Source organism: Gavialis gangeticus, unplaced genomic scaffold, assembly GCF_001723915.1.
Source record: "Gavialis gangeticus isolate Ggan-Ray unplaced genomic scaffold, GavGan_comp1, whole genome shotgun sequence".
NCBI lineage: Eukaryota > Metazoa > Chordata > Crocodylia > Gavialidae > Gavialis > Gavialis gangeticus.
The window spans coordinates 151,874,346-151,885,948 of record NW_017728992.1 but is presented as its reverse complement, the minus strand read 5'-3'; the positions used below and the strand labels follow the sequence as shown (position 1 = coordinate 151,885,948).

At 41.8% G+C, this 11,603-nt stretch overlaps 2 protein-coding genes across 2 annotated transcripts in view; one reads left to right on the top strand and one right to left on the bottom strand.

Annotated features, from left to right (window-relative positions):
- The window catches only part of NECAB1 (N-terminal EF-hand calcium binding protein 1), a 260,437-nt gene that overhangs the window by 22,702 nt on the left and 226,132 nt on the right, over nucleotides 1-11,603 (bottom strand). The window contains exons 8-10 of the mRNA XM_019527900.1: nucleotides 8,873-8,949; nucleotides 4,522-4,575; nucleotides 660-772 (exon numbers count right to left, since the gene is read on the bottom strand). Coding sequence (XP_019383445.1) covers nucleotides 660-772; nucleotides 4,522-4,575; nucleotides 8,873-8,949 — 244 coding nt within the window. The remainder of the gene's footprint in view (nucleotides 1-659; nucleotides 773-4,521; nucleotides 4,576-8,872; nucleotides 8,950-11,603) is intronic.
- Nucleotides 1-11,603, top strand: part of CUNH8orf88 (chromosome unknown C8orf88 homolog) — a 225,261-nt gene that overhangs the window by 63,941 nt on the left and 149,717 nt on the right. The gene's annotated exons all lie outside the window — the stretch shown is intronic.

Sequence of the window (11,603 nt, the reverse complement as noted above, 5' to 3'; positions counted from 1 at the left end):
TTTTTTTTTTTTTCATTCCTAATTGGGAATGGGACAGATTGTGCAAGATGCCAGGCACCGTAACAGGATTTTTCAAAATCTTGAAGGCAATGAGCAGGGAGGCCCCCATGAATTGTTTGGCCCCCTGGACAGGGAGCTTGAAAAGCCAGTGAGCTGGAGGTCCCAAGGAGTATTGTCACTTAGGAGGGAGGTATCTGAAGAGTCCCCAAAGAGATTGCAGTATCCTAGCAATATTAGTAGTTATTTTCACTACTGGATCTCATTTCTACCTTACTGCCTCTTTTGAAGAGAAGAGCTGGCCCAATTCTATTGACTGAGTAATTCTATCAATATATTTTTGTAATATTAATAAACTAAATGATTCAGTATTTGTCTACAACTTCAGAGGCCTGAGGTCTCCACACTGAGTACTAGGATATCTAATAGAGTTTAAACTCTTAGTTTCATTTGTCCTTTCCTATCTGTTCTTGTGTGCACTATCCAGCCTGGTAGAAGAGAAGATGATCATGAATTGTCACGAAGGTGATTGGTGGGACCATTTCTGTATTAACACATACTCCATCCCCACCTGGAGGTAATTCAAGAAAACATGCACATTCATCGTGCTAAGAAGAATCTCTCTCTTCTTTACCACACCATGGTAATGACTTAATACTTACTGCAAACAACCAGCGTGGGCAGAAGCAGATTCCACGTACTGTTTCAGAGCAAGTCTGAATTCCTCCAGTTCTTCTTCTACCACAGACATTTGACGCTGAACGATCATGATGTGCTGATATAAATAGTATCACAATAGGATTATCCTATGCCTTCTATCAATTTCTTATGCTTTAAACTAAGAAAAACAGGGAGCGTCTAAGCTGAAAACTATATGACCTGACTTGTGGCAGCATGAGCATCTCAGCACCCATCACATTTAATTGGGGCTATAAGTGTTGTAAAAATCGTAGGTTTCTCAAAGCAAATATCCTAAGTTAGTGATATCAATTATATCCAACTTTATGTGTATGCAAAAATAATAGTAATATACTATGCAGATCAAAGGATGAAGTGCAACAGGGTATTCAAATGGTGGTCATTCTATAGGAAGTATAAAAGGAAACTCAAGTCCAGTTGAGCCCCAAATAGAACTTTTATAAACAACAACTTCTGTAAAACCTATGACCAAAGCAAACTATTCTATTATTTAAAAAGAAGTCCAGTAGAAGTGTGTGTAAATAAAATCTCAAACCACTATTTATTTGTTATTGGTGCAGCATGTGACATTGGTCAAACTGAGTCTTCAAAGAATGAAACCCCCTAAACCAGTGCCCATTTTTTCATAGCATTATAGAGCAGGGGTTTTCAACCTTTTAAAATAAGTATACCCCTTCAGACTCCAAGTTTCAGCTCCTGTACCCCTTTATATTTGTTTCTTGTTTTTTTGCAGGGGGGAGCAGATTGAGGCCTCTGCAGTGAGGGAGGGAGTGGGGCTGAGGTGGGGGCTGCCGGGCTGGGGCAGGGTACAAGACTGACCTGTACAAGGAGGGGGAGCAGCTCCCACTGCTACATGTACCCCCAAGAGGGCATGGAAGATGTGTGCCCCCAATTCTGCATGGGGTGGGGCAGGGTGGGATGGGCTGCAGTTGCAGGCTATGATGGGGTGACCCTAGGCTCTTCCTGGTGGGGGACTGAGCTGGGCTGCATTCAGGGTGGGCAGCAGCAGTGCTGGGAGGTGGGGTTAGTGAGAGTTATGGCAAATACTGGAGTAGCTGCAGTTGCATGCATAGACCTATTCTCATAGGCCCCCATGGTGAGGAAGGGAGTGGGGCTGGGGCAGGCGCTGCACGGCCAGGTGGCACATGGGGACAGCTCTCAGCCTGCATGCACCCTGGGAGTGTATGGGGGGAGTGTGCCCCTGGATCTGTGTGCGGGGCAGGCTGGGGCGGAACCAGGCCGTTCCTGGTGGGGGGCTGGGCTAGGCTGTATTCAGGGCGGGTGGTGGCAGCACTGGGAGGGAGCTACAGGAGGGGCTGCAGCAACTCCAGAATTTGCTGTAGCCCCCCAACTCCCCTCCCAGCACCACAGCCACCTGCCCCAAGTGCAACCTGGCTCAGCCTGCCCCCTGCTGCTGGGCAGACCTAGGCACTGCCCCAGCCCTCAGTGGCAGCCTGCCCTCCTCCGCATGCAGATCTGGGGGCACATGCCCCCCATGCCCTCCCAGGGGTACACATAGCAGCTGGAGAAGCCCCCTGCAATTCCCCCTGCACAGCTCAGTCCCACCCTGGCTGGGTAGCTCCTGACCCAGCCCCACTCCCTCCCCCACCATTGGGGCCTCAGTCTGCCCCCGCCACGTCTCTTCCCCCACAAGAGACTTACCAGTCAGAGCCAGCTGCTCTCCATGTAGCCGGGCTGTGCTCCTCCCAACCTGTGTTGCACTGCAGCTGCACGCATGCATGCATGTGGCATTTATCAACCACATCCATCCTGTGTACCCTCTATGACCCTTTTAAGTATCCCTAGGGGTACGCATAGCCCTGGTTGACAACCACTGTTATAGAGGAAATAGGGCTAGAAGGGATTACTGTAGGTCATCTAGTCCAGCCCCCTGCCTGAGGCAGGGAAATCCCTATCCAAACCGTCCTATACAAATCCATTGTCTAACCTCTTAGCAAAACTAGAGTCAACCCTGACACAGCACAAGACATAACACCCTAACCTGCCACAGATGAAGCAGGGGAACCATGGTGGCCAATGTCCTGCTGCTGTAAAGGTTAATATGCTCAAGATATCCCAGGAAGAGGGTCATGTCTCTTGCTACAGAAGAAGGCAAAACCTCCACAGTCCATACAAATCTGACCATGGGGTAAAATTCTTTCCTGACCCCAGCTATGGCAATTGATCCAACTCTGAGTGGAAGACAAAGACCCTCTAGTCAGGAACCTCCTGGTTTAAGTACCAGCAGGACAAGGATACAAACTAGTCAAAATCCCCAGCCTTGGCTGCAGCCAACGCCCAATGCCTCCAAGGAAGGCTTAAAAAACTTTGATCCATGTAGCGGCACTTTGTGGCTTGTCCAAACCTTGGACCAGCATTTTCCTTTGGCAGGTTGTTAAGAATGATTTCTTGAAATGTTTAATAAGCCAAGTCAATTTGTTTCAAGAGATGAATCAATATACAAGCAGATCTGCAATCTGAAACCAGGCCTTCAGATTCAGATGCATGGTTCACTGATCTGCTAGCACAACCCTTTGCCTGTAGTAGCCCAGGAGCCCAAGTAGTAATGCAATTATATAACAAACTGAACAGTAAAATTATAGAATGCAGCTTATCTCAGGCTATTTCAGATATACAACTGGACATAAAGATGGTAGAAAAGAAACAGATGGATACTTCTTATTTCATTTTATGTTCAGGTCCTTGTAAAGGTAAATAAAATAACGGCAACTTTCTATAGATTTATAGTACCTTGATGTATTTACAATAATTTTTGAAGTGGCTTATTGAAAATAATAACTTAGGTAATACATTGCCTAAAAAGTTGGTTTTCACCAGTGTGCAGAATGAATAACCTTGATGAGTAAAAGAAATGTAAGGAATAATTGTAACTGGAAAAAGCCACATGAGTTTCATTTTGAATTCATGATACAATCTGGTATTAGGAGTTACCAGTATGATAACTCATGTTGGAACATGTAGGCTTTACTTATGATGTATTTTAAGTCACAATTTTTTGCTTAACTGGCATAATGGAATTTTTAGTTCAGGCTCTGAACCCTTCCTGGCTTGATTGCTGACATGGCAGTCCCATTGATCACCCTAACTTTATACTATTTCATAAGCAGAGGCATAACTAGGCAGATTGGCACCCAGGCCAGCAGCAGCTCTTGGGTTCTGGTGCTGGTGGTGCAAGTCAGCTAGCAGCAGCTGTTATTTTTTTTTGTTCCTCTCCCCCACCTCCAAGTCAGTGCCCAAGCTGCTGCCCCAGTCACCCTGCCTTAGTTATGCTGCTGTTCACAAGCCATTTCTCTTGGCTCATATGCCTCATTTGATTTTTTCTTGCAAGTGTTTTTCATTATATAATTCTATTACTTAAGTGCCTTCATGGGTCATCACTTTTCATAAATATTTAAGGCTTGCCTTTACTATCAAAGCCCTGCATTCAAAACACCAGTTTGTTTGGTGAATTTAATTTTGACAGAGTCCTACTCATAATCTAGATTCATTTTTGGATGTGTAATCAATTTCTTCAGTGTTACTATTTATTATCTCTAATACTAAGTGTTTTCCCATGTCCTTGTAGTTTCATAATACTTTTTTTCAGGAGAGCTGAGTTGTTGGCTTGCATCATTTGAAAACAAGACTAAAAAAAAGTTTTACTTTGCTAGTCATTATGCCCAGTTGTTCTGTCTCATCACCACCTTCTGCTCCTGGTGCTCTGCTGCAGAACAGCTTCTTAGCGCTTAAAAAGTAGCTTGGTGATATCAGCCTATTGCCTGCATTATATAGAACTGACTCTCAAGTACCTTGAACAATACTTACAGATTTTGTGTTTCCTTCCAAAACCTCCTCTTCTAGTGGCTCAAGTTTTAGATCCTTATGATTAGAGAAAAGGAATATAAATATGAATACATATATTAACTATAGATGGTACCAAAGATTTGACCTATGCATTATGTTAAACACACCATTCCAACCCAGATTCTGCTGTATCTTAACTTGGAATAGAAACTTTGAGCTATGCCCTTTCAGCTTGTTAAATTACATTTATTTTACTGAACTTCACACATTGCAGTGCCTGTTGAAAAGCTAGTGACTGAACAGAATTTACTATTATCTTTATACAGAGGTATTGTTTTCAAATGTATTAATTAGAGACAAATCTGTTTGAAATTTGTGATAAATATACTCAGTCACATTGACACATTACACTTAACAAAACCTCCACACCAAGATGATACACAGAAGATGCAAGGCAGCATATGTGGTCATTTGGAATGAACTGTCATAATGACAGCCTTACACAAAAGAAATTGGTGTTGATTATATTCACATGTAGGATTATGGGCAAGTCACTCTACTAATAAGTAAATGCTAAATGTGTCCAGAGAAACTAGGCTATCAGAAATCCTCCACAACTGTTAGCATACATAGATTCATAGATGCTAGGGTCAGAAGGGACAGATCATTAAGTCTGACCCCCTGCCTGGGCAGGAAAGAGTGCTGGGTCAGATGACCCCAGCCAGATGTCTGTCCAGCCTTCTCTTAAAGACTCCCAAGGTAGGGGACAGTACCACCTCCCTTGGAAGCCCATTCCAAATTTTGGCCACCCTCACCGTGAAGAAGTTTTTCCTGATATTTAGCTTAAATCTGCTCTCTCAGTTTGTGACCATTGTTCCTTGTTACCCCAAGAGGCGCCCTGGTGAACAGAGCATCTCCGATCCCTTGCTGTGTCCCCCTAATGAATTTGTAGGCAGCCACAAGATCACCTCTCAGCCTTCTCTTGTGAAGGCTGAAGAGGTCCAGATCCTTCAGTCTCTCCTCATATGGTCAGGGGCTTGTCCTGTAAGCCCCTGACCATATGAGTGACCCTCCTCTGGACCCTCTTGAGTCTATCAACTTCCTTCTTGAAGTACAGCCCCCCAAAACTGGATACAGTACTCCAACTGTGGTCTGACCAATGCCACATAGAGGGGAAGTATCACCTTCTTGGATCAATTTGTCATGCATCTGATGCACAGTAAAGTGCGGTTAGCTTTGCTGATGACTTTGTCACACTGATGACTCATGTTCATCTTGGAGTCCACCATGACTTTGAGATCCCTTTTCACTTCTGTGCTGCTGAGAGGGTCACTTCCCAGCCAGTAGGTGTGCTGGATATTTTTGTGCCCTAGCTGCAGTACTCTGCACTTGTTCTCATTGTACTGCATCCTATTGTGTACTGCCCACTTTCCTAACCTGTCCAGATCTGCCTGCAATCATTCTGTACCCTCCAGAGTGTGCACTTCACCCCACAATTTAGTCTCATCTGCAAACTTGGACAGAGTACGCTTCACACCCACATCCAAGTCACTGATAAAGATATTGAAGACTACAGGTCCAAGGACCAAACCCTGCAGGACTGCACTACCCACATCCTTCCAGGTTGATACTGACCCATCTTCTACCACTCTCTGGGTGCAACCGCTAAGCCAATTTGCCACCCACCGGACCGTGTAAACATCTTAATTTATTTATGAGAATAGGATGAGATACCATTTTGAAGGCTTTACTAAAGTCCAAGAAAATGCTGAAGAAACGTTTAAATTCCTCTACTCCTGCATCTAAGCATTTTGTGACCCTGTCATTAAATGAAACCAGATTGGTCAGGCATGATCTACCTGCTGTGAATCGATGCTGGTTTCCCTGCTGAATTATTTTTCCCGCTGGACTCCCACAAATATGATCCTTCATAATCTTTTCAAAGACCTTTCCAAAGATGGAGGTGAGACTGACTGGCCTGTAATTACTCGGATCCTCCTTCCTTCCTTTCTTGAAAATAGGGACCACATTGGCCCTTTTCCAGTCCTTCAGGACCTGACTCGAGCACCACAAGTGCTCAAACAGCCGTACTAGTTGTTCTGCTATGACACCGGCCAATTACTTCAGTACTCTTGGATGAAGCTTATCTGGGCACACTGACTTGAACACATCCAGTCCATCCAAACCAGGAAGCTTTCCATCCACCAGAGTGCACTTGCACAGCAGTGAGGAGAATTTTTGCCAGTGGTTGTAAGTTGGTTACTGAACGTTTTTGCTACATTTGCTTCTGGAGAAGGAGCAAACAGAACTACCTGTTTTTATTTGGCTGATTTTAATCTCACATTGTGCCTATTTTATATACCTATTGCTTAATGTGCACTTACAAACTTTTGATTTATGTGAACACATTTAAAAAGTAGTTAAATCTCTAGAAAATGAGGGCTTACAATAGTGTCAAATAGCAATTGTACACAGAACATTGTACATGTTTCTGTGTCAGAAAAATAAAGGTGTTCTTTTTCCCCAAAATGGATACACTTGGGCAATGGCTGATTAACCTTGGGTAGCAGGTGGCTGGAAGCAGATAGCAGATGTGGCACTGCATGCAGAATTTAAGTAAACAAGGTATCCACCGAAGTGCCACCAACAGCATGTGGCAGAGTGAAGTCAGCAGTGAAATGTCTTTCACTCATCAACTGCTGTGTAATTGTGCCCCTTGTGCTGCATTTGAATAGGAAATCATGACATTTGTGAAGAAATAATTTTTAATGGCTCATCTGTCAGGTCAGACCATTCAGAGAGACAACCATGCAGGAAATTATATTTCCCGTGGACTCCGAACTTCTCATGCAAAACTCCTCCAAGGAAAGGGAGTAGGGGGGTGGGGAAGGAAACAAAGACAGAAAGAGATTACAACATAAAACAGTAACAAACGCTATGTTGGACTTCAACTAAAGGTAGTAAGAGGTCAGTAAAATTCGTATCTTGTGCAGAATGTCTGGCAGTTAACTAACTGAAAGCAATATTTAGCTTAACTGTTTTGAAGGATAATCTTCTAAACATTCAAATTCCTGTTACAAATCTGAAATGTCAAGGTCTAAGGTGTTGGTTACAGCTGTATTGGTCTATGGACATAGACTGACAAGGTTCTTTGGGTAAATGTGATATCTTTTATGAGACCAACTTTCTGTCATGCATCTGCATGTTCATGAAACTGCATTTTGCATTTGGTTTAAGCTTCTATTCGACCCAAGAGAGGACACAAACACCAGCAGACTCTCCCTATGCCTGAAGAAGGGTGTTTGTGTCTGAAAGCTTGTAAAGAGCAATTTTTCAACTATTTAGTTGATCTCATAAAAGATATCACATTTACCCAAAGAACCTTGTTTGCCAAGATCTAAGATGAAATTCCCCCCTCTGCAAAAAGCCAGCATACAGAGTTCGGGCACCATTTAAACCTCCCCTCTCTCCGAGCACATCTCACATCATAGGAATTAACTGAGGCTTTGTGTTTGCGCATTGCCCAGGATCAAATTCCATAGCAGCTTCCTCAAGATGCACAGATGATTATCTGAAGATTCAAGGTGGAAATGGGAAGAAGAGCTGTGTAGCAAAAAGTAATTATATTCCAGGAGGTTCTTGATATTTCAGTTTGATTTCATTGCTCTGTGTTTCTATTTGTCATTTTGAATTGTTGTTTTCCAAATTAGTTTTTAAATATGATTTCCAAAACAGTTTTATAAAAAATAGCTAAAAGCACAAACCAAAACAGAATATTTCAGTTTGGGTCAAGCAGAACGCTTTGGTTTATGTGAAAGTATTTTTTATTGCTTTGCCATGGAAATAGATTTTTTTAGTTATTAGTTTAGCTTGCAACCCAAAAACTCATTATTTGCAGAGTTTTCCTGTTAGATGCCTGAACTTGGACATAGTTCAATAAAGATACCACCCTAAGAAATCCTGAACATTTCATGGTATAATTCTTTGTCAGATACACTATATCTAGAACAGGCTTAACTGACATAGAATAACATGGGTTTTATATATCAATGTATACTGTGTGTATACATCCAGTGTGTGTTGCACGAATACAGAATATGCATATACAATATGAGACATGCATCTACATATATCAGCTTGGGCAAGAACAGCTGTGAATACTTAGTGGAGCATGTTCCTATGAAATCATTAAATAAGAATGAGCAAGGTCAAAAAAAATGTTTTAGCTTACTTAGCTGATGTTCTAGTTGCTGTCATTAGTCAGGACAGCAGTGTGAATATGTCATGGTAGGAGGAAGATTTATGGTTCAAGTATTGTTTCAGAAACCTTTACTGAGAATGAGAGAGAGAGCAAATGAAAAGAAATACCCACCTTCTTTTCCAGCCTGTCAATCAGTTTCTGGAGTCTGTTTATCTGGGTCATCCACTGGTTGTTGTCTTCTGGCCAACCTTTGAGGAAACATAAATAATGAACTATAAACTGCTATTAAATGCTGAGATATAATGCATCTATTTTGACATTCATAAGAATAGAAGAATGTTTTGTTAGCTTGTATCTTATTTTGTATTTTGAAGGAAGACAAGGGTGCAATTGATTAAGGTAGTATTAATTTATGTGTAACTAGTGAAAAGAAACATTTTTCAGTGGTTTTCTAAGACAGGATTTTTCACAAGCTACAGCAGAAATTCCTCAGGATTTTTTAAAACTGCATTCTATATTACTCCAGTGTTTTTCAACTCCATTAGATACTGTGCTGGGACCCCAAGTCTGAAGCTGCCTGGCGAGCTGGGATGAAGCTTTTTAATTTGAGCCTTTCCGTAACTCACAGCATATCAATGACAGATACAAACGGAGAGAAAAGAGAAGAGAATAAAAACACACGCAAGTCTGTATAGACATTGAGCTGGATATGTGAAATCTATTTGGACACTATGATCAAAGCTTTAAGGTTGCCAGCTTTTTGATTAATGACTGGCAACTTAAGAAAAGGAGGCCTTAACTTTTTGTTAATGTTGACCATCTTTTTAAAAACTGTCTGTTGGACCATCTCTGCTCTCATTTGCTATCGTGTAGACTATCTCCACTCCCCTTCATAATTTCCTTGTGGCAGGCATGCTGTTTACATGGAAATGTAATCTGACAAACATATTTTATATATTTTAACTGCATTTATGGAGTTGGAAATAAGGAGAGCCTACACCATGTGACCACCCAAATCTTTGTGGACTACTAATGACCATAACGTCGGAGTTACTGCCTTAGAGATATATAATATAGACGGAACCATCTATTTTGCATCTTCTATAATGTTTCCCATTGTTTTGCCACTGTAAACAAAGAAGCCCCCCATTAGTCACTATTAGCTATATGTTTAGGTCGTGGAGATGAAAAAATGGGATTAAAATGTAGTTTCTAACGTGACTAATTTAGAATGTGGGCATTGTTTATGCATATTATGTAGCAGAATTAGTGCTAGTAATAAAATACTGAAGGAGGAAAAATATACAGGGATTTTAGTTGGAAGCAAAGCCAAAATCTCCTAGGTAAGTGTAAAGATATAAGAAGGGAAATTCTGCTTTAGGAAAAAGAAACCTTGAAGGGGTGCAAAGCCAAATAAGAATCCTGGAGAGAGAAGAGGTTCATCCATCAAAGTTCATTAGAATAGCAGTGTAAGAAAATGCTTTATATTTGTTTTTAACATTAGCATTTTTCAGGTTTTTAACACTGCTTTAGTGTAATACTGTAACTGGGCAGGATGTAGTTTAGGTATACCTGGTTTTCCACTGTACACTCTGAATTAGAAATGTAGTAGCATCATTACATGAGATCCTATCCTGAAACGTGAACAAAGACAAACTAGAAATATTTTGCTGATCCAAAAATCTTAGCACTGCAGGGAAGTGTGGTGGGGAAGTCTAACATACTGAAATATTATAATTACTGCTCAGGAGAAACAGCAGACAACTTGCCCAAGAGGAACTCAGAACCATTTTTTTGGGCACAGTGGAAGGGGCATCAAGGGAAAAGTGGGGGCATATCACCTGAAAAAAGTGAGATTTCATGTGACTAGGTGGGGAGAAGTAGGCTGCATCCATCTGTGCTTCATCATGCTTCACACTGTCCCACTTACATGGATGTCATAGTCTTGAGGCCTGTAGTGAGCTTGAGGATTCCTTCCCTGCACCTTTCTGGCACAGAGCCAGCACTTCCAAATCTCCTGTTATTGGAGCTCTCTCAAAATGCTTCTTTTTCCTCAGGCAAAATTGTCATTTCTAATTTTCATGTCAAGAAACATCTGCTATGCTGCAAGTTTATTTTTTCTCCTCTGTCTCTCCCATACACACTTTCACTTGCCTCAGCCATGACACACAAATGCTCTAAGTCAGGGGTGGGCAATTTTTTCGGGCAGAGGGCTGCTTACTGAGTTTCGGCAAGCCATCAAAGGCCGCATGATGGGCAGCCCAGGGCAGATTAATATTAATTTTCTAAATGGGCCGGATAGAATGGCTGGTGGGCCGCATCCAGCCCCTGGGCTGCATTTTGCCCATCCCTGCTGTAAATTATGCAGGAAGCATAAACTTAGTTTTGGGGGTTTCTTTTTCTCTCTGGATTATAAACCCATCTCTTCCACTTTCCACTGCCTGTAAATATACTTAAAATATATTGCATGGAACTGTCAATTCACCACACAAAAACAATAACCCCAGGGCCTGGCACAGTAGAATTATTATAGAAAGGAATTTGGAACTATAGCTTTATATTTATTTCTATTTACTTAGGCAGGGGTTTTCAACCAGGGGTACACGTACCCCTAGGGGTATTTTGGAAGGCCCTGGGGGGTAAGCGGCAGTGGCGTGGAGAAGCCACCAGCACTTTCAGTTTTGCTGATAACTTAGGCTAATAGCTGTATATTTATTGCTGCTCTTCTAGGTAGAGCTAATTACATTTATTACAGCTAATTAATCTCCTTTATTAAATTGAAGATTATTTCCTGTTAATTTGGTAGTTTAATTTGCACTTGTAAAATACAGATGGATGATACATATATGCTTTGCTTGGCTGTGTTTGTGTCTGTGGGGTTGTTGGTCATAGCCATGTTGAT